Below are 23,516 nucleotides of genomic sequence, written 5' to 3'. Positions count from 1 at the left end.
GAGGTGATGGAATTCCAGTTGAGCTGTTTCAAATCCTGAAAGATGATGCTGTGAAAGTGCTGCACTCAATATGCCAGCAAGTTTGGAAAACTCAGCAGTGGCCACAGGACTGGAAAAGGTCAGTTTTCATTCCAATCCCAAAGAAAGGCAATGCAAAAGAATGCTCAAACTACCGCACAATTGCACTCATCTCACACGCTAGTAAAGTAATGCTCAAAATTCTCCAAGCCAGGCTTCAGCAATACGTGAACCGTGAACTCCCTGATGTTCAAGCTGGTTTTAGAAAAGGCAGAGGAACCAGAGATCAAATTGCCAACATCAGCTGGGTCATGGAAAAAGCAAGAGAGTTCCAGAAAAACATCTATTTCTGCTTTATTGACTATGCCAAAGCCTTTGACTGTGTGGATCACAATAAACTGGGGAAAATTCTGAAAGAGATGGGAATGCCAGACCACCTGACCTGCCTCTTGAGAAATCTGTATGCAGGTCAGGAAGCAACAGTTAAAACTGGACAGGGAACAACAGACTGGTTCCAAATAGGAAAAGGAGCACGTCAAGGCTGTATATTGTCACCCTGCTTATTTAACTTATATGCAGAGTACATCATGAGAAACGCTGGACTGGAAGAAACACAAGCTGGAATCAAGATTGCCAGGAGAAATATCAATCACCTCAGATATGCAGATGACACCACCCTTATGGCAGAAAGTGAAGAGGAGCTAAAAAGCCTCTTGATGAAAGTGAAAGAGGAGAGTGAAAAAGTTGGCTTAAAGCTCAACATTCAGAAAACGAAGATCATGGCATCCGGTCCCATCACTTCATGGGAAATAGATGGGGAAACAGTAGAGACAGTGTCAGACTTTATTTTTTTGGGCTCCAAAATCACTGCAGATGGTGACTGTAGCCATGAAATTAAAAGACGCTTACTCCTTGGAAGAAAAGTTATGACCAACCTAGATAGTATATTCAGAAGCAGAGACATTACTTTGCCGACTAAGGTCCGTCTAGTCAAGGCTATGGTTTTTCCTGTGGTCATGTATGGATGTGAGAGTTGGACTGTGAAGAAGGCTGAGTGCCAAAGAATTGATGCGTTTGAACTGTGGTGTTGGAGAAGACTCTTGAGGGTCCCTTGGACTGCAAGGAGATCCAACCAGTCCATTCTGAGGGAGATCAACCCTGGGATTTCTTTGGAAGGAATGATGCTAAAGCCGAAGCTCCAGTACTTTGGCCACCTCATGCAAAGAGTTGACTCATTGGAAAAGACTCTGATGCTGGGAGAGATTGGGGGCAGGAGGAGAAGGGGACAACCGAGGATGAGATGGCTGGATGGCATCACGGACTCGATGGACGTGAGTCTGAGTGAACTCCGGGAGATGGTGATGGACAGGGAGGCCTTGGTGTGCTGCGATTCATGGGGTCGCAAAGAGTCGGACACGACTGAGCGACTGAACTGAACTGAACTGAAACCCTTAGAGATTCTGCTTCCAATTTAACAGGCACCTCTGTACAGAAAAAAAAAAAAAAAATTGCCGCATTCAACAATCTGGACCAGAATGTAGGTTCTGCAAGGAGCAGGATTCACATTTGTTTTATCTACAGACAAACCTGACGGGACCACAGATTCTTAATAAATACTGAATGAATGAAGAAACAAAAGAAACACGATACTTGATTTTAGGCAGTTGAATTCTCTGAAGTGGACTCAGAGATTTGGACAACTGGTATTGTCTAAACTCTGATATGACAGCTACAATTCCAGATTGAGTGTCTGTAAGATTTAGCAGATTAGGGCTTGTTAAAATGGGACCTGTGGACCACCTGCCCTGCAGCCTGGTGAAATGCAGAATCCCGACCACTCCCACCCCACCCCCAAGAGTTCCTGAAGTCAATTTTCTAGAGGGGGGCCTGGCAATCTGCAGTTTTAACAAGCTCCCTAGGTGATTTTTGATTCTAAATTGGAGAACCACAAGGCTAACTACCAGTTAATACTTCAAATCTGTTACCCTGGAATGTCATGGGGTAAAGAAACCAATGCAACACGACAGAGCTCCTCACCTGCAAGACTTCCACACTGTTAGTTAGACTAGTGATTTCACGACTCACTCTCCCATCCTCTGAGACTATCACCCACAATTCCAGATTCTGCAAATGTTATGGAAGTGAAAGATTAGCTATTTATGATTCAGCTGACTCAGAGTCAGACATCTAAATCTCTAAAACAGTCCCTCAGCTGAGCGTTAAGGCTGTTCTGAGTCCTGAGTAGAGTCAGCATTCAGTTTTACCTGTCTGACTGGTTACAAAACACCTCACCCCTGTAACATTTTGGCTTATTCAAGGTTTGGGGACCCACCCCCATCTCTGCCAGACCTGTAAATTCCATGCGCCAACATCTTTCTTTCTTTCTTTTTTTTGCATGAGTGGAGATTTATGAAACCCAGAGCTGGAGCTGGCGCCACAGTCTTCCGGAAGCCCATCCAGGCTTATAGATGTAGCCGGGACTGAAACTGGCCCACCTGAAGGTTCTGTTTGGCAAACACAGTGTTTTTATTTCAAAGTATTTTTGCATATGAATGTTCTTAAACCCTGCAGGAGGCCAGGGACCCTCCCTGCTGTCTGCCTCCCTGCCCTTCTTACTCATTTAAGCAGGCATTTGAGATTTCAGCCCCTGATCCCAGCCAGACTGTTAGGTTTCTTCTCTGGACTTCTCTGGATTATAACAAGTGAGGTTTCTGAGTTCCACCTTTATGTTAGAAGCACTATTTCTGTGAAACAGCCTTGCTAGGACGTTGGAAAGGCTCTTTTAAAATCCCCACTCAGATAAACAAGTGTGGCATATCCATAAAATGGAATATTATTCAGCTGTAAAAAGGAAGGAGACACTGATGCATGGTACAATGTGGATGAACCTGGAAAACATTATGCTAAGTGGAAGAAGCCAGACACAAAAGGCCACATCTATATGAAATACCCCAAATATGCCATCCAAAGACAGAAAGCAAACTGGTGGCTGCCAGGGGCTCAGAGGAGGGGAAATAGGGAGCAACTGCTTAATGGCTGTGGCTTTCTTTTTGGGGTGATGACAATGTTTTGGAACTAGATTGAAGCAGTGGTTGCACAGCATTGTGAATGCACCAAAAGCTACTAAGGGGTTCACTCTAAAATGGGTAATTTTATGTATGTGAATACTACCTCAATTTTAAAAAATTCCCCACCCCTACCACTAGGGGACGCTTCTGTAGACCAAAGGACACTGTTCACTCATTACTAAGGGTTCTAGTCTTAGCAAGAGAACCGTGAGTCAGCCTTTCTGTTGAATTTGACATGTAGTAATAACAACTGAGTGAGTGAGTGAAAGTTCCTCAGTCGTGTTGGACTCTTTGTGACTCTTTGCCACTGTAGCGCACCAGGCTCCTCTCTGTGGGATTTTCCAGGCAAGAATACTGGAGTGGGTTGCCCTTCCTTTCACCAGAGGATCTTCTCAACCCAGGGGTCGAACCCAGGTCTCCCGCACTGCAGGCGGACTCTTTACTGTCTGAGCCACCAGGGAAGCCCAGTAACAACAGTGTCATCATTATAATCTTGGCCACTGGGAAATCTTCACCATATACGAGGCAGTTTATACATTATTTAATGTAATATTCCTCAAAGGTTCAATCCTGGTTATGACACCTACTAGTTTCTTTGCCTAGAGCAGGTCAGTGACCGCTCCGTGCCTCAGCTTCCCCATCTAGAACAGAGAGATGGTTATAGTGCCCGCCCTGTACATCTGCTATATGGATTAACGCATTAATACGTGTAGAGCATTGAGAACCATGTCCGCCAAGAGCAGGCACCATGTAAGTGTCAGTTGTTGCCGCTCTTATTTTTTGTCAAACCCCGCTGGCCAGGATCTAGTTAGGGTGAGGGGAAGGGAGTAATGGGGAGACCTGCATGGGGTGGGTGGTGTTTACTCTCCTCCTCCCAGAGCTGGGGCCTGGCTGGGCGAGGGGCATGCAGCAAGCAGAGGGTGGTTGGGCAGGTGCAGCCACTGAGCCGAAGCCTGGCATGGCAGCCAGCACACTTTCTGGAAGGCTGGGCTGGTGCCCAGGGATGAGGGCACTGCGGAGAAGTGGAAAAGACCAGTTTGCCTGGACCTGACATGATCAAGTAGGCCTGAAGCTTATTGAAAAGTCTGAAGGAGGAAAGTGCTTGGCCACCACGACGCTGGTTACCATAGAGGAGAGCAGCAGCACAAGGCAAAGAGAAGGGGCAGCCTGGAGGTGCCTAGAAATTCACAGGTTGCTAACAAGAGTAATAGCCCTGTAATTCAAATGTATTGAGTGCTTCGTCAATGTCAGGTGCTAAGTAGTCTTATTATTCTTATTGTCACAAATAGTATTTAGAGACTGCCTGTGCCAGACTTTATGTTACAGACTTTACAATAATAGTGACTGAGTAAAAAATAATAATGATCACTAACATGCACTGAGCCCTATGCTAGATATTGATAATGATGATGATATTAACAGCAGCCAGCATTTATTAGTTATGGCTCAGGGGAATGGCCCTTTGGATGTGACTGGGTGTTTACCACGAGCTTGGGCTGGTGGTGGCAGGTTTGATGGGAAGGCTTTTCTGTGCATTTGGTCATTTAATCATCACCAGAGCCTGGTAAGATAGGGCCTGTGGTTATCAGTGTTTCAAGACGGGGAAACTGGAGTTTGGGGAGCTTAGATGTCTTCCCTGCTCACCTATTGCTGCCTCCCCGCCAGTGTCCACACGCGCCCAGAGTTAGGCTCCTTGGCATCACTTTGGGGCTTCTCTGCTGAACCGGGCAGGAGATGCTGCCTCGCTGCTCCCACGGTGCCCAGGAGCTGGCCACACCTCCTTCCCCTGACAGGGAGGCAGTCAGCCTAGATCTGCACAGGGGAAGCCACACACAAAAGGAGCAGAGAGAAGACCCACCTGCTGCCCCCCGTGCGCCCCTCAACCCAGCTGGGCTGCTCCTGGACACTCCCAAGTTTTGTGAGCTCATCAGTCCCTTTTTACCTGATGGCATTCGAGTTGAGTTCCTGCCACCTAAGGAGTCCACACCAATAAAACATCTCATTGAGCTAAAACCTGAGTATCTGACAAGTTCTTGACTTCCTCAGCAGGCAATTTTGTTTCCTAGAAAATAGAGGAAGCAACCAGGGAAATTGCTACTCTAGACCTAATTCTGACCAACATGGACAAATTGGCTGGTGAAGTTGATGTGACATGTAACTGGCGAGGAAACGGCCATGTCGTCTGGAGTTTGTGGTGCAAGGAGCAAGTCGGAAACAGACTCTGCATGTACAAGTCTTAAACTACCACGCTATATTTTCTATATGATTCAAGATGTTTGGTAACCCTAAACATCTAAAAAAAATTACAGCTCATCAAAAATTAAAATGTACTCTATTTAAAATGAAATATGCTTCGAAGACTCAGACTTGAGGAAATATCAATTTAGTACAGTTAGGCTATGTTTGAAGAGTCTAAAATTATGTAGCAGGATTGGGGAAACATAAGATTTAAAGTTTTTAAGCATGACTCCTACAACCTAAGCTGTCAGTAGAGAGATTCAATTTAAAATAACACTGCTAAACTACTCAATTATAGCAACCAATGTTTCATTAGTGCTTTTTAAAGTGTGGTTTGATGAGATGTGGAGATGATGACAGAGGGCTGGTGTTCCACCATCCATCATGATGGGCAGCCCTCTCTTGAACAATCTATGAGCTTAGGGCACCTCTTATGAGGTACTTGTCAGGGGGAAATGAGGCCTCAGCTAAATATCAAAGGCTTCTCCAGCTGAGCCAGAAAGACACACCTCCTCGTACCAGGACCTTATATCATCTAAACTGGAAAAAAAAAAAGTTATCTGAAATAGAGTCAGTTTTCCAAGAGAAGTGTATGGTGTAATTACCAAAGCGTTCAGGGCTCTGTTTGGGATTTGCATTAAAACAGAACTAAAGCTTTTTTCACTTTACTTTAAGCCATAAACAGCTCTGAAAAGTTGATAAAAGCCACACCCTATCCTTAGACAAACCCAACCATAAGCAAACTCCGGCAAGCAATGTCAGAGTTATTGAATGTTATTGAATTCAGAAGGCCAACTGTGAACCACAGGTTAAGAATTCTGATAATAAGTGGAAAAAAAATGCCTCTAACAAAGCAAGACAGGCTACCTAACCTTGGCTCAGAGATGTAACTTTTCTAAACTTTCTTGTTCTCTGAATGGAAGATATGAATGGCTTTCAGTTCACAGGGTTTTAAGGATAAAATGAGATACTGTATTTAAAACTCAGAAAAGTGCTTGGCACACAGTAAGTGCTCAGCAAATATCACCTGATGGCATTTATTCTTATTATTGTTAGGACTTATGATTTGTTACAGTATTTTTCCTTAGCAGCAAGATTTGTCCTAGGGTTCTGTAGGAGATTTCCTGCCTGGTGTGCTTTAATATACAAGTGATAGCAGAGACCTATTTTAAAACATACAGCTGAAATCCTGTGTTTCTAGTGTTATTCTCTGTCTCCGGTCCTCAGAAAAGGAAAGCATCTAGTGTAGACAGAAGGAGAGAAAAAGGTCCATCTTTCCGTTTTCTGGGGCACGGGCACAAGAATAAGACCAAAATCTATCTCCCGAGCCACATTTTGGGTTTAGAAAAACTCCCACTGATTTAGCAACTGTATGCAACTTTTGTGATATTTGTATAAGTTTTGCCCATAACCCACAGCATTTTGGCAAAAATTTGCTGGACAAAACCGGTGACCTAATTTCTTGGTGAAGCCCAAATGAAGGGTTTGGACAACAAACAGATTAGAAACCTGGCATCTTTACAAAAAGACTTAAAAGATGAATGCACAACAGAACATGAAACAAATGAAAGAAAACTTGCTCTTGTCTCCTGGGGCCCCGGAAGTTCTTATCCAGACAGATGTCAGACCTCTCCCAATTAGAGCCCATCAGAAAGCCATCACACAGTAATTAGAACACAAACAAACTGACCCAAATGTCCTCCTGAGTAACATAGTTGCCAGTAACATAGTGTGTCCTGCCATGGGGGACTTGGCAAGACTGGGTTTATAAGCTTTGCAGGCTTCCTAACCCACCCTCTTATGTGCACACTGTTCTATGGGGCACTTAGCGTCCTCACATCCACCCTGCCCTTTAATATTCTGGAGGCCCTCACTTGCTCTCTGTGCAGGGGGTAGGTGGGCCTGCCTCGGTTTCTCTACCACATAAAGCTTCCTCCCTTTGGGCCTTTGCACCTGCTGTTCTCTCTGCCTCCACACTCTTCCCTCCCCTCTGCACCCTCCCACCTCCTACTCAACATCAAGATCGGGGCTTGAACGTTCCCTTCAGCAGCACAACTTCATCAGACCTCCCAGACTAGATGAGGAGCCTTATAACATACTCCAGTTATTTCCAAGCTTCCCCGACAGTCTTATCACAGCTTGTGCCTGAATGTTTGCACTTCTGTTTGATTAAGTCAGTCTCCCGCTCCTGACAGTAAACTCCACCACTGAAGCCAGCACCCTGCCTCGTTCATCTCTGGGCACCCAGCACATAACAGAGAGCCTGGCACAAGCATGACCTCAGCGTGAATGTTTGAATGAAAGACAGTGACAGCTTCCTCATTTTACAGGTGAAGGAAGAGACCTCAGACAAGGAAGGTATTCTCAAGGTCACAGCTCCTTAGCGGAAGTGCTGGTGCCTGGACTCAGGAGTCTTCTGAACTGGTCCCCACCACTCCTGCGCTGCCTGGGTGGACAGCGTTCTTGCTGTTTCTGGGAAAGATCATTTTGAGTCTTGGTACCCTGCCCAGGGAGGGTGTCCAAGGCTATCACAAGCCCAGTTCCCAGTGGAAGCAGAAGCCCCTGGTGGCTGCCACCTCTGAGATGCCCATAACCCAAGTCAGCAGGACTCCAGCAGTGGATGGCCCGGGACCCCCTCATTCTAGGATCACTCAGCATCCCTCGAGGCGGGTCCCTGAATGCCCTGTAATTACTCCCACTCTCCCAGGAGCCAGGGAAGCAGGGAAGGGGATAATTAAGGAGGAGGGTGACAAAGCCTTCTTTATCACCAAGAATGTCTCCACCTCCTGGAGACATTTGTGCACTCTCTCTCCTGATCACAAAGCTACTCACTTCATCACTTAACTCTTCAAACAATCTGTGAAGTTCTGGTCTAAAGCAGGGCTTGGAAGATACTGGAACAAGAGGATGTAAGCTCCAAGAGGGCAGGACACTTGCTTATGGCCACACCTCCGGTTGTTAGAACAGCACTGGATACATAGGCGGCGCATCTGCTGCAGGAGGGGACTGAGAGCTTCCCGCACGTCCGGACCTTGGTGGTGGTGGTTTAGTCCTTAAGTCATGTTCAGCTCTTGCGACCCCATGCACTGTAGTCTGCCAGGCTCCTCTGTCCATTGTTTCTCCCAGGCAAGAATACTGGAGTGGGTTGCCATTTCCTTCTCCAGGGGATCTTCCTGACCCAACGATCGAACCCACGTCTCCTGTGTTGGCAGACAGATTCTTTACCATTGAGCCACCAGGGAAATCCAGGGATCTTACTATACGCTAGATTATAGTGACTGTTACGACCTCCTTTTACAGTCTAGGAAATAGGGTTTAGAGTTTTAAAGAGGTCAAAAACTTACTAAACAGCGGAGCCAGGATTCAAAGCACCAAATGGGCAAATATCAGCATTGGGAATTCAGACAGGAAGGGAGAGATCTTAATTTCCAGTGATATGAACATGAGGACAGTTTCAACATTAGCAAAGGGCTTCACCAGAGAAGGGTGAGAGGAATTTGTTGTTGTACAGTTGCTAAGTTGTGTCCAGCTCTTTGTGACTCCTTAGACTGTAGCACGCCAGGCTTCCCTGTCCTTCACTATCTCCTAGAGTGATCAAACTCATGTCCATTGAGTCAGTGATACCATCCAACCACCTCATCCTCTGGGGAGGGGAATACAGGCAGGAAACTTTCAAACCAAGTGCCAAGTCTAGATTCTCGGGGCTCATGAAGATCCCATGCAGTGTGCACTCACAGGGGCTTCCCATCACATAACACAGGGTACTGCAGTAGGAGCCACTTAGGGACCCAGGCACTGAGGGACCGGTGCTTCTGGAAAGAGGGAGCCTAGTCCCTGCAGGGACCTGAGTAGCTGTCAGGGCCTGGGTCTCAGGAGGAAAGATGGGGAGAGCTCTGGGGTGGAAGTCATAAGGCCAGGTTCCCCACCTTTGCCCCTGTATCCTCAAGTTCTCGTGCGGATCTCTTCTTCTTTCTGGGGCTCACTTTTCCCTTCTATACAATGAGGATTGTTACTTCACAGTCTAGAGTGACTCCTGGGGTCTATTCACCTCTAACACCCGTATGACTGTCCATACAAGTCAGTGGTTGTAGAGTCAAAGCATCTTAGAGACGGTCCCCTTGCCCAGTCCAGCACAGGAAACCATGTTTTAGCTTTCCTAGCAGATGGTATGAGATTCTGCTGAATAGCTGTGGGCTAGTGGTTCTCAACCCAGGTTGATCATGCCTCCTGGGGCAATGTCTGAGATATTTTTGGTTGTCACAACAAGAAGATGTACATTATGCATTTAGTGGGCAGAGGCCAGGGACGCTACTGAACATCCTGAAATACACAGGGCAGTCTCCACACCAAAGAATGATCTGGCCCCATATGTCAACAGCGCTGAGGTTTAGAAACCAGCTCTAGGCAAAAGGGATTCATTACATCTTAAGGCAACTCCTGGCGTGGGCATGTGTGGCTTGGACAAGCTTGAGAGGAAGCTATGCTCCTTGTAATAGCCTTTCTGACCTTCCATTTGCCTTGCGAGGAAACCAGGAGGAAGGTGTCTCCCAAAGAAATGCCCTCTCCAAGATGACTATTCAAACATCTGCAGATAGCTAGCACAGAAATTCAGCCAACAGTGATCAGCAGTCAAGTGAGCACACAGGGGTCAATGACAGGGCTGAGGGGCCAATGTCAGAGGCAAGGTTCTCAGGGAGGTGGCCGATGGCTCAATGCAGGCTGGAGGGGACCAGGTGCAAACAGAAGGCTCAGGGGGTTCGGGGTAGGGGACTAGTGAGCTTGGGTGGGGGTTGGGGACATCTGGGGGGCTTTAGAAGTGGGCAATGCCTATAACTTGGCCTACAATGGTAGGAGTTCTGTGAGTGAAGAGTGGCTACTTGGAGGCACCAGGACCATGAGATCATTTGAGGGTGAATACCATCCCTGCCAGAAGGCCCAGCCTAGCCTGTCCTGTGGAGAAGGCAATGGCATCCCACTCCAGTACTCTTGCCTGGAGAATCCCAGGGACGGGGAAGCCTGGTGGGCTGCTGTCTATGGGGTTGCACAGAGTCAGACACGACTGAAGCGACTTCGCAGCAGCAGCAGCAGCCTGCCCTGCCCTCCCCTCTCACCTCCTGTTGCACCCGGCCACACTGGCTCCTCTTGGCCTCCCACACTTGCCACTTCTTTACCCCCGCTCCCTCACCCCCACCGCCAACCAAGAGGCCGGCAGATTCTACGCCCTTAGGTTGGCTAATTTCATCCCTCCCCTCTTTGCCCAGTTAACAGCCACTCCTCTTGGAACCCTGGCCCCTCACCAGGGACCCTCCCAGCCGCCCCTCCCCACCCCAACATGTGCTCTCACAGCTCACACTCCTTCCCTCCGTTCAGCTCATCACAGCTGACAGTTATCTGTGTGGCTACTGACCATGGTCCACCTGCCCCGCGGACATCAGAGCCACGGGTATAGGCTTGGAACTCACTGTGGACCCTTCAGAGTCTGCTGGTAGGTATCTGGGAGTTTTTGAATGGATGAAGGAACGGTTGCCAGTTGGCTCTGGCAAGCTGAAGTGTTGAGTTTGTTCAAGGCAGATGGAGTCCTCACTGAGAGTGTCTTAAATACTAGGCTGAAGTGTTTGCATCTAACTAGTGGGTCCAGAGGTCTCCCAAAGACCCCTCAACAGGGCTCTGCTGAGAACACTGATGCCTGAGAAGGAGGGACTGGGCAGAGGAAGGAGGACTGAGCAGTGCCTGGAGACTAATTAGGAGGCTGGAGCAGGACTCCTGGGGCCAGGGGGCTGGACCCTGGGAAGTGGCAGAGGAAAAGCAGCTCTGATTGGCTTTTTGGCGACTCTTGGTTCCCTCGCATTCATTTTGCTCCTTCCTGACAGGGGCGGCCAGGCAGTGGCTGGGTGTGATGCTCTGAGATGTGGAGGGAGGGGTGGGAGAGGGAGGAGGCGGTAGGCGCTGTGACGGTGCAGACACTGCAACCCCGTCATCCTCCTGGTCTCTGACCCCTTGGCCTGAAGGAGCTCAACCTCCCACCTCGAGGCGGAGCCAGGAGAGTCTGCTCAAGAGAGAACTGCCAGGGAAGCAGGCCAGCCAAGCAGCGGGGGGAGGCGCACAGGAGGAAGGCAGATTACAGGTCACTTCACATTAGCCACACCGGCAACTTTCCTGAACCACCCAGAGAGGGGCGAATGAATCACAGAGTTGAGGGCAAGCCAACAGCACAGACAGCACCCGGACGGAAGGAGGCTCTCTCTCCTTTCCAGTCAGAAGCGGAGAGGAATGCCTCCCCGAGGGTCAGATTTGCTTACCTGTAAGGTACATCTCCTCCCCCTCGGTGAACATCTGGTGGCAGCGCACACATCTGGCGCAGGTGGGGTGGTAGTGCTTCCCTCCCGCCTGCGGGAATAAAAGATGAAAGAGGAGGTCAGCGCCGTGGCCGCCGTCCAGCAGGGCAGGCCGAGTCTGAACGCTTCCTGACTCACTAGTGTCAGTGGCATCTTCACGGCCCTGAGGCTGGCTGGGATCTACCCAAGGGAGTCCCCCAGAACAATCTAAACATTTGCCAGAAGCTTGGTGATTCCATACCACGGGCATCTGAAAGCTTTCAGCGGACCTGCCTGGACACCGTCACATCTATCCCAGCAACGGAAGGGCCATTTGGAGGCCTCTGCTCCTACTGCCTTACTTCCTGATGAGAAAACAGTCTTACTTTGATGACATCTCAGCATTTCCCCAACAATGGGCCCTTACTGCCAGTGGTTCAAGACATGTTTTAAAGGGATCCTCAGGTTTAATAACACTGAATTCATGGGGGAAAAAAAAAGAGAGAGAGAGAGAGAAATTTCCTTTTCAATCCTCTATCTATCCTTTTGAGTTTTTTCAAGGAGAAAATATCAGTTTGGTCCAGAGGATAACATCTATCCAAACCTTACTGATCTACCTTTTAAGGCATGAGAATAGGTAAGAGTCTTGAAGCCTCCACTAGAACACCATATTTTAGTTACTGGCAACATGGCAAGTGACCCTGGTTTTCCTGTTATGTTACACAAGTTTTCTTATTTGCTAGAGAGCCAACTTGAAGATAAGATAAAGCATTAGGTAAGAATGAATACATGAGGCTCATAGGCATGGCAAAAATGGTGAGAAGGCACAGGACAGACACATTTTTGGGGCTCACTGGACAAATGAGACCCACAAAGCCAGGACCTGTGGGGGAAGTCTCTGACCCCCAGGCCAGTCCCATAACTACTGTGCTTGGGAGCCTCTGCCCCAGTCTGGCATTGATAAGCCCCCTTCCTTATTTCCATTTTGTTTCCCTACACATTGTTTCAAGTAAAAATGGAAATGATCTGAAGCTGAGAACTCCTTTCTAGGTGGAAGAGAGCGCCTTGGAAAAGGTTGTGACTCAAGGTCCCACTGGAAGCCAGTAGCCATGTGGGAGCTGCTCCCTGGAGGGCACACAGTCCTGACACCACAGCCTAACCGAGGGCCCTTCCCTGGTGGCTCAAGAACTGCTGTGTGGAGGAGCTTCAGGCAGCAATGGGGTGGAAGGTGGGCTCATTTTGAAGGTATATGTTTCAGGTTAGGGCAAAGTTTTTTGGGGGGATATGTTGTTGCTGATGTTCAGTCCCTAAGTCGTGTCCGACTCTGCAACCCCACGGACTGCAGCCTGCCAGGCCACCCAGTCCCTCACCATCTTCTGGAGTTCACTCAAGTTCATGTCCACCGAGGCAGCGATGCCATCCAACCAACTCATCCTCCCTTTTGGGGGGATATGCTTGGGGGAAATTGATGGATACTGGGGTATATTAAAGGACCCCTCCCCAGCCATCACTTGGTCTGATGCTAATAGGTTCCTTCCAATTCAAACATTGTAGGGACTTCTGGCCATCATTGGTTAAGGCTTCGCCTTCCAGTGTAAGGGAGGGGGTGGGTGTGGGTTTGAGTTCCATGCCTGGTCAGGGAGCCAAGATTTCACAGCCAAAAAGCCAAAATATAAGAGCAGAAGCAATACTGTAACAAATTCAATAAAGACTTTAAAAATGGCCCACATCAAAACAATCTTAAAAATATTGTATTATAATTGCATAATGCTGAAGGCTTATCCCCAAATCTTGTATGTGTGTTGGGTGGGGGGTAGTTGGGCATGGGTTTATCTATTTGGGAGATACTTGATTTATTCTAAAAATTAAGCAAATGTATGGAAAGCGCAGGCTTTTTAAAAAAGAAAAAAAATCCCAAATCCCTTTTTTTTTTTTGGAGTCTTGGCTGTTTGCATGGCTCCCACTAATGAGAGAAGGTCCTTATCATCACCAAAGCAAACTGTGCTCAGACTCTGGAAGGACCTGCTATTTTCCCAAGCTGAGATGTTGTGGGACTGACTCTCCCATACCATGACAGGGATAATTGCTTTAATTAGTAGTCTCTTCCTACTTTGTGTCTCTTTATCATTTCAATTATAGATCTGTTTCCAGAATGGCAACAGTGGGTTGGCAAAACTGAAGCTGGCATCTTCCTAAATGTCACACCCTAGCACCCTGCTCTAGCCGAAAGAGGCTCTGTGCACATCTCAGAAACTCTGCCAAGGATGGCACGGAAGCCACCTGAGGAAGCGGGAGGGAGGCCACATAGCCGCTGGTGCCAGCACAAGGGGAACCAGTCAGGGGGAAGAGATGAGACATTCTGTTAACAAGCCAAAGTCCAGAACACAGTGTTCAGGACAAAGAATCAGTAGCTGGAAAATGGGCCCCCTTGGTGAGGACTGAGAACCATAAGCAATGTGAGGCAGGCAGCATAGGACCCCAGGGCTGTGATTCTCCCCAGCAAGGACACAGACCAGCAAGAAAGGAGTGTGGGCGGCGCTCACCATGCTGAGTTCCGTCACTGAGGAAGGGATTGTGGGGTGGCCTGAGGTGGGAAAGGGACATGGAATTTAATTAAGTGCCTACTGTGTACCCAGAAACATACCAGGGCCCATAGCAGGAGGCTGTTGCTTTGGTCTGGCCAACAGCCTTCCTCCTTCCTCCAGAAACAGCATCAAGCTTTTCCTGGGTGGGAATAACTACTCATTCCCCATGTCAATCTATGTGGTTATTCCAACGCTATGGTCACAGTGACTGGTTTGGAGACAGGCCTGAGGTTCTCCAGTGAGAGCCAGTCCCAGGATGCTTGCTGAGCTATTAGGAAAGAGAAAGCTCTCCTTCCACTGGAAATGCTGGCTGACAGGATGGAAGCCTAGAGTGACTGGTGTCTGATTTCCCCATCATGCAGGAGAGAGAATAAAGCCAACCCAGAAGAAAGTTGCACCAAGAGGGCAAGATATTCAAACACATTTGTGTGAGTGCTGGGTCCAGCTGTGCCTGAAGCAAGGACTACTCCTGGGTTTTTCACTATGGGAGGTGATAAATTTCCTTTTTGGTCTGAAGTAGTTTCTGAGTATAGTTTCTGTACTTGCAACCAAGAGAGTCCTGACTAGCTATAAAGGAAAACACACTCCTGTGTTTGTCCCTTACTCTCAGACTACTACCACACTCATAATACTTCTGACACCAGATGTGTGGGCGATTTTCCTCTCCCACACCAAGCAATTCTCTGTGACACCAGCTGAGTGTCCTATAATTTAATTGATTCTGATACTCTACCTGGACAGAGTGTGAGACCCCACAGGTTAAGGGCTCAGGCCTGTCTCCCCCACATCACTGTTCCCCCAACCCCAATATAGGTAACAGTCATTAGGTCCCAGGTTGCCACCTATTTCTGACTGACCAGCATTAAACTGGGGTCCCCAGGACCCCCATCTAGGTTTATTAATTTGCTGGAATGGCTCACAGAACTCAAGAAACAGTTATGGTTACTGGTTTGTTATAGAATGATAGAGATGAACATTCAGACAGAAGAGGTTCACGGTATATGGGGAGGGGCATGGGGCATCCACGCCCTCTCGATGTGTACCACTCTCCCAGAACCTCGGGTGTTCACCCACCTGGACACTCTCTGAACCCTGTACTCGCGGGATATTCACAGAGGCTTCCTTGCATCAACAGGATCCATCATTAACTCAAGTTCTAGGCCCTCTCCCCTTCCCAGGGGATGGAGTCGGGGCTGAAAGTTTCAAGCTTCTAATCATGGCTTGATCTTTCTGGTGACTGGCCCCTGCCCATGAGTCACCTCATTAGAACAAAAGATGCTCCCATCGCTCAGAAATTTCTGAGGGGTTTAGGAGTTCTATGTTCAGGAACTGAGGTCAAAAACCAAATGTTAGAACAAAACATGCTCCTGATGTTCTTATCACTTAGGAAATTACAAGGGTTTTAGGAGCTCTGTGCCAGGAACCAGGGGCAGAAACTATTATATATATTTTCCATGATTTCACACTGGCATATCTACTAGGAGTTAAATAACAGTAGTATCCTCCATTGATAGGTAAAGACTCAAAGAAAGTGACTTGCTTGGTTTCATGGCTAGAAGAGATAAAACTCGAATTCAAGTCTGTTTAACTCCAACTGTGTATTTTCTCGACATCCCACTGTGTCAATGGCCCTGGAGAACTGAGAGTTGTGGGCATTGGTGTGGAATACAGGAGGCTGGAGTCCTAGGTATCAGCTCTGTCTTTACCAGAAATACAGCATATGACTTTGGAAAGAACCACATGTCTCAGGGCTCACTTTTCTCATCTGTAAAGCAAGGAGGGTGAACTAGTTGACTGTTAAAAGTCTCTTCCAGATCTAAGAAAAAAAAAAAAAATCAATACATCCAAGATGCTAATGGAGCCTCATACAAATGGAATCAATGGAAACCCAGTCACAAGAGCTGCCCAAGAAGAGGGGGCTCCAACAATGCTGAATGACAGTAACACTTGGGGGAAAGACAGGTGCTGACATGATTTCAGAGCAGCCTGGAAATGCTGGGACAAATTCCTGTCTGAGGCTCTGGCCCTGTGTGTAACTGAAGTCTCTTCCTTCTGGAAAGAAAATCTGCTTTTATGATTTCTCAATGACATATGCCAATGACATATGGATGTGTCTGGTGGTGAAAGTAAAGTCTAATGCTGTAAAGAAAAACACCGCATAGGAACCTGGAATGTTAGATCCATGATCAAGGTACACTGGAAGTGGCCAAACAGAGGTGGCAAGAGTGAACATTGACATTTTAGCAATCAGTGAACTAAAACAGACTGGAATGGACAAATTTAATCCAGATGACCATTGAATCTACTACTGTGGGCAAGAACCCTTTAAAAGGATTGGAGTAGCCCTCACAGTCAACAAAAGAGTCCGAAATGCAGCACTTGGGTGCAATCTCAAAAATGACAGAATGATCTCTGTTTGTTTCCAAGGCAAACCATTCAATATTACAGTAATCCAAGTCTATGCTCCAGCCACTAATTCCAAAGAAGCTGAAGTTGAACAGTTCTATGACGACCTACAAGACCTTCTAGAACTAACACCAAAAAAAAAAAAGATGTCCTTTTCATCTTAGGGGACTGGAAGGCAAAAGTAGGTAGTTAAGAGATACCTGGAGTTAATAGGCAAGTTTGGCCTTGGAGTACAAAATAAAGCAGGGCAAAGGCTAACAGAGTTTTGCTAAGAGAACACACTGGTCATATGCAAACATCCTCTTCCAACAACACAAGAGACAACTCTACACATAGACATTACCAGATGGTCAATACCAAAATCAGACTGTTTATATTCTTTGCAGCCAAAGATGGAGACACTCTATACAGGCAGCAAAAAACAAGACCAGGAGCTGACTGTGGCTCAGATCATGAACTCCTTATTGCAAAATTCAGACTTAAATTGAAGAAAATAGGGAAAACCACTAGGCCATTCAACTATGACCTGAATCAAATCCCTTATGATTATATAGTAGAACTGACAAATAGATTCAAGGGGTGAGATCTGATAGACTGGCTGAAGCACTACTGATGGAGGTTCGTAACATTGTATAGGAGGGTGTAATCAAAACCAGCCCCAAGAAAAAGAAATGCAAAAACACAAAATGGTTGTCCGAGGAGGCCTTACAAATAGCTGAGAAAGGAAGAGAAATGAAAGGCAAAGGAGAAAAGGAAAGATATAAGCATCTGAATACAGAGTTCCAAAGAATAGCAAGGAGAGCTAAGAAAGCCTTCCTAAGTGAACAATGCAAAGAAATAGAGGAAAACAATAGAATGGGAAAGACTAGATATCTCTTCAAGAAAATTAGAGATACCAAGGGAACATTTCATGCGAAGATGGGCTCAATAAAGGACAGAAACAGTATGGACCTAACAGAAGCAGAAGATACTAAGAAGAGGTGGCAAGAATACACAGAAGAACTATGCAAAAAAGATCTTCATGACTCAGATAACCACGATGGTGTGATCATTCACCTAGAGCCAGACATCCTGGAGTGCAAAGTCAAGTGGGCCTTAGGAAGCATCACTACAAACAAAGCTAGTGGAGGTAATGGAATTCCAGTTGAGCTATTTCAAATCCTAAAAGATGATGCTGTTAAAGATGCTGGGAAAGACTGAAGGCAGGAGGAGAAGGGGATGACAGAGGATGAGATGTATGGATGGCATCACTGACTCAGTGGACATGGGTTGGAACAGCCCTGGGAGATGGTAAAGGACAGGGGAGTCTGGCATGCTGCAGTCCATGGGGTCGCAGAGTTGGATACGACTGAAAGTCTGAATGACAACAACAGGCCACTGACCCCACTACTTGCAGGTGCCCCTGCCCACAATTCTGCAGACCTGACAAGTGGTTCTCCTGAACGTGACCGTGTCCCACACGCCACAGCTTTTTCTCAGCCTGCATATCACTAACTGCTCTTGCAGAATCTGCCCAACACTCTGATTTACTTTCCATCTTTTCTGGAGTTCTGTCCTCCCAGCACCCCTCCCCAGTCTCACCCAGTCCTGCATCCCTTAGCACTCCTCGTCTTTTTCTGACTTCTCAGTCTCCTTCTGCACTCCTGCGAGCTGCCACTCCCCATGTTACCTTCAGCCCTCTTCTCTCTCTCTAAGAAATCCTGATGACTCCCAGGGTGCTGACTATTATTCAGATCTTAGCATTTTGTGAGACTGTTCCCTCCAGGCCTGAGCTTTGTCCCTGACCTCTGGTCCACATTCTCACTGTCCTCTTGAAAATTTCCTGGAATTTCAACCATACTCCTTCCCAAAGGGAATTCATGTGTTTCTGCTCAGATCAGTCTTTCCCTGCCATCTGCACTTCTGCAATGGCAATACCAGACTTCCTCTCACCTGGGCTTGACACTTGGGTTCAACCTTTGGCCTCTTCTCCCCTGATGGCTGCATCTAAAGTGGCCCCATGGTTGCAAAGCTACTGGAATTCAACTTCCATAATGTAGACAGGCTGGTTAACCCTGCCACTGGCACGGTACCTCCCGAGGTCTTCTTCTGGGTCTCCCGCTTCCAGTTTCCTTCCTTTAAATTTAGCCTGTGGACATCATGCTATTCTCCAGGTGCAGCTCGAAGCAGGTCACTTCTGCTTGGCCTTTCCCCAACCCCCTGCTGTCCTGTGAATTACAGACGCCTAGCCCTGGTATCAGGCCTCAGAAATCCGGGCGCAAATCCTCCATGTACTTCTGTTTCATGCTTTTTCTCCACATTGCACTCCTACTGCTCCTTAGAAATGCCTGATGGCTTATCCACTCTGTGCATTTATCTTAGTCTCTGATTCCCTATAGTCTCTTAATGGAAATCTTACAATGTTGCTCTTTGGTTTAAAATTCTCCAATGAATTTCCACTGCACTTGCTATAAAACATACACTCCTAAACAGGCCTACAAAGCTTGATATGATATGCCCTTTATGATCTACTCCATTTTCCTTTAGCCCGATTTACAGAACTCAGCCACACTGGCCTCCCTCTGTTCCCTGAAAGGGTCAAGCTCATTCCTCCTCTAGCCCTTCACAGGGCAGCTTCCTTCTCACCCTCAGGGCTCAACTACAGTGCATCTCCTCAGAGTCCCTTCCTGGCTGCTACACTTTCTCCTGAGCTGAGGCTGTAGGATACTTCTCAACACACTGCTGACTCCAGGCAACCTTGGTCTCCCAGCCAGATTTGTCAGAATTAGTGTTCTGTTGTCCCTCGGCCACTGTCAGATGAGAAAATGTGGGCCTAGAAAGACAAAGATATTCACCCCAAAATCTGAGCATGAGTAAGCAATTGAGTCAATATTAGCCCCAATTATTTGTACTCTTAGGCTACTGTTTTTTCATTTTTTGAGATCTGAACAAAATATGTACTTTAGTTAATAATACTGTATCACATGTTAATTTTCTGTCTTTTTAACCAACAATATTTCTTTATAGTCTCAGAACTAGATTAGGAGTTTCAAGCCTCATTCAAGTTATTTTAATCACTAAGATAATAAATTTTCTAGACTTTTAGCTGTTATTCTAGATGCCAAAATACATGAAACTATATCAAAATTTTGAGTGAATATAAATTAGAAAGCTTTTGTATACATATATATAAATAGAATGTATAATATAACATATATTTTTCAGAAAACTTTAGAATTTTTGCCAAGCAAGAGAATTTATGACATTTTGATTCTACTTGTTTGACTTGGTATGAATAGAATGCTAGGCCACTGTTTTTAATTTGCACCAAACTCTTTCCTGCTTCTGACTCCTCAAGGTGGGTGGTCCCAAGGCATGGGAAGACAGCTGCCTGGGCCCAGAGTGTGGGAGGGAAGGCCAGGAAGGCCAGCGAATGGGCGCTCAGGGAGGGGCTCAGCAAGGGTGCTGCAGGTTGTCTGTCACTGGCAGAGCGAGCTGTGCATCAGAAGCAGAGGAAAGTTGTTGCCATGGTGATGGACCAGCCAAAGAAGGGCTTAGGGAGCAGGCTGCTAGACAAGCTGGTTCATAAATCAGCACATTACTGAATGCTTAAAAAAATAAAGGCTCTATCCTTCGGGCAGGGCAAAGAAGAAAATCATAATTATCACTCCCCAGTAATCTATCTGGGTCTGAATCCAGAGAAACAACTGATATTTCCAATACAACATTTTTTGAACAAGGAGTAATTTCGTCCAGCTTCTTCTCATTTGGGGGGTACCTACAGAAGCAAGGTTATCTGCTCAAGGTCATGTAGCAAGCTGAGGCAGAGAAAGCAGGGGAAGTAGAGGCTAAGGAAAAAGGGGTGTGGGGTGACTTTTCCCTTCTCCAGGGATGACTGCGGAGTCACAGGCCACCTGCTCAATCATCTTCACAGTTACTTGTACCCACTCACCTCCAAGACCCTGCCGCTGATGTATCGGTCACAAGTCTCGCACTTAATGCCAAACTGGGAGTGGTAGTCAGACTCGCAGTACGGAACGCCATCCCTGCAGAGGAAATCCACACAGGAAGAGGAAATTAGGGGGGTCTGTGGGGGTGTCACGTGGAACTTCCCAGACCCAAAGATAACTGTGACTGGACCAAGATTAGCAGCACTCAGGTAGCTGTTCAAAGTGCAAAAACTGCCCAGACACCCCTCAGATCTACAGGATCAGACAGACCCTGGGGTGAGCGGGCTGGGGGATCTGCATCTTGACAAATTCCCCACGCATGCCTGGAAAGTACTGTTTGCTGCTGGCTGTGAGGGTCCCTCACTCTTCTTCCTTGCTCTCTCCTCAGATTTTCCAGACCTACTCTCTTCCCTTTACCCTAAAGGACTCTTTTAAAAGGTCATTTAAAAAATAAAGCTTCCATTTAGAATAGGTAATATCTGCATTTGGCACACTGCAAAGGCACAGGGGGGAAAGTCTGTACCCTCCTCAGTCTCTCCCAGTTTCCCTTCCAGGAGGTCATCAATGTGATCAATTTTTTTTGCATATTCTTAAGGGTTCCTTTTCTAACAAAACACTGGTACAAAACGAATCATATGACTGTGCTCCTAAATCAGTAGAAAACAGGAACCCTTGCCTCCCCAGTCATCTCCTAAGTGCTCCATTCTTGCCCAGTGCTTATAACTTACTGGGCAGTAATAAGATGATTGTTAGTTATTCTTACACTATCCCCTACTACAGTAGCCACTGATATTTACTGCTTGGTATGTGTTGGGCTCTCTGATGGTACTTTACATAGGTTATTTCATTTAATACTTGCAGCAGTCCTATGAGGTTGGAATTAGATGTCTTCCTATTGTGTGGATGAGAAAACCCAACTCAAATGATCTAGTGCTGGTTCAAATCCACATGGTCTGGTTTCTCAGCAGGCTGTCATGAGACTTAAAGGATGTGGCTCCAGGGTGTCCCAGGGCTCAGCACAGCCTCTGTCCTGGGGGATCCCCATGATGGCTGACAGGTGTCCCCAAAGGACGTCTGGGTTCAGCTTTCAAGGGCCAATGTGGAGGTGACTGGGGGCATCAAAGCACTCAGCCCAGCTTGGTCCCGGCCTAGCTCTAAGGCCCAGATCTGATGACATCTCTCTGAGGTGCCGATGACATCTTCTGTATGGGACAGAACTCACTCACACGCACAGAGGCCTTGGACCAGGCACATCCATGCTGCTGCCCTGAGGGTACTGCTAGGATCCCACCCTGGGCAGCAGGGCCGTCAGTGCTTCCTGAAGGAGAGGCAACATTGAGGACTGGTGCTTAGCAAAGCCACGAGGTGACACTGTTGTTTGTGGGTCCATGAGACAAGCCTCCCTCACCCTCAACCCTTTCACACTGGGGGGTGGGAGGGTAACCCTGCAGGGGGATAAAGTCATTTGTCAGGAGGTGGGTGCAATGAACCAGCAAAATTTGGTTATAAATGCTAACACCTCCTGATTTGGGCCCAGGGAATCTGCATCTTCACAAGCTCCCCACGCATGCCTGGGAAGCACTGTCTGCTGCTGGATGAGGTCTTTGGGAATTTGACATACATGATTCTAAAAAAAGGCAGAGTGTAAAAATTAATATTTATTGGGTATTGATTAGGTACAAAGCACAGATCTCTGAACTCTATGAGGGTTCTTCTTTTTAGCCCTGTTTCTATAAATGAAGAAACTGAGACTCGGAGAAGTTGAGTCTCTTGCTGAGGTCAAGTGGGCTGGGCTTCTAACCTGGGCATCAATACCAGACCCAGCACTGCTAAGTACCTTCCACTCTGCTGGCAGATGGATGAAGAGCCCAGAGCCCAGCTGCAGAGGCCTAAGGCGTGGTGGGTAATCTGGGTTGGACCTGCTCATAAGGAGCTCTGAGCAAACTTTTACTCCCCCAGAGAATGTGGACTTGAACTCACAGACTCAAGGACTCCTGGCTGGCATCTCACCAAAGGAACACCTTACTTGGCAGGCACAGAGGTGCATGCCAAACTCCCACTAACATGCATTCAAAGTGCTCGGGCTGTGACCTCAACTCACCTCTGCAGCCTTGGACTTCACCTGTGCACACGCCCAAGTTCCAGCAAACAGGATGGATGTGGCCAGCAAATCCCTGCCCTTGCCCAGGCTGGGCATTCTGGCTACAAGCTCTCCTTCTTTGCATTTTCAAATCTTATACCCCTTGTCAACATCCAGCCCAAATATAACCATCTTCCATAAAGCTCTCACATTCCAGATACCACTTCTGCTAGTTAGAAGTGAACAGTCACAGCCACAGCCTGTGGCTTAGACCTCTGACACAGACAAGGGTTGTTTGGCTAGTACCTACCTCCCTTTTTGACAGCAGCAGCACTTCGCCTGAGTTCTGGGAACCACCCCTTCACACTCACAGTTACAAAGGGCTGCTCTCTGACTCAAGGGTTTAGATCCTTCTGGCCAGTGATTGGTCAGGGATGAGCATGTGACCCAATGGAGGCCAAATCAGAGGCAGCTGTGGGACTTTTGCTGGAGTTCTTAGGAAACAGGCCTTTCTCTCTCTTTGCCAGGTTTATGAAGCTGCTAGAAACAAAGCTTGGAGTTGTTGGTAATCATCTTTGCTACCAATTGGGGAGGTCCTGCTTGAAAATGAATCAGACACAGAGGAAGGCAGAGCTGGGAGAGACAAGAAAGACTGGGGAGAGGGTGGGGCTTCTGAAGGGCTAATGACAGCTTTAAGCCTCTGGATTCAGCCATGCCAGAAGTCAGAATGCCACTGGCCTTCCCATTTCTGTGAGTCAATAAATTCCCATTTTTGCATTCAAGGGAGTTTGAGTTGGGTTTTCTGTCACTTCTGATTGGAAAGGTCTTAAAGAACAGAACTTCTCTTGAGCTTTGAATCACATTGTACCCCCGAAGTC

The 23,516-nt window shown here is 47.2% G+C and overlaps 1 protein-coding gene across 1 annotated transcript in view; it reads right to left on the bottom strand.

The window, feature by feature from the left end:
- The window catches only part of ABLIM3 (actin binding LIM protein family member 3), an 87,328-nt gene that overhangs the window by 38,306 nt on the left and 25,506 nt on the right, over positions 1-23,516 (bottom strand). The window contains exons 5-6 of the mRNA XM_052643546.1: positions 20,561-20,654; positions 11,624-11,711 (exon numbers count right to left, since the gene is read on the bottom strand). Of these exons, the coding sequence (XP_052499506.1) occupies positions 11,624-11,711; positions 20,561-20,654 (182 nt within the window). The remainder of the gene's footprint in view (positions 1-11,623; positions 11,712-20,560; positions 20,655-23,516) is intronic.

The sequence above is a fragment of the Budorcas taxicolor genome, chromosome 7, assembly GCF_023091745.1.
Source record: "Budorcas taxicolor isolate Tak-1 chromosome 7, Takin1.1, whole genome shotgun sequence".
Lineage (NCBI taxonomy): Eukaryota > Metazoa > Chordata > Mammalia > Artiodactyla > Bovidae > Budorcas > Budorcas taxicolor.
The sequence above is the reverse complement of the archived record's forward strand: the minus strand, read 5'-3'. Positions and strand labels throughout refer to the sequence as shown.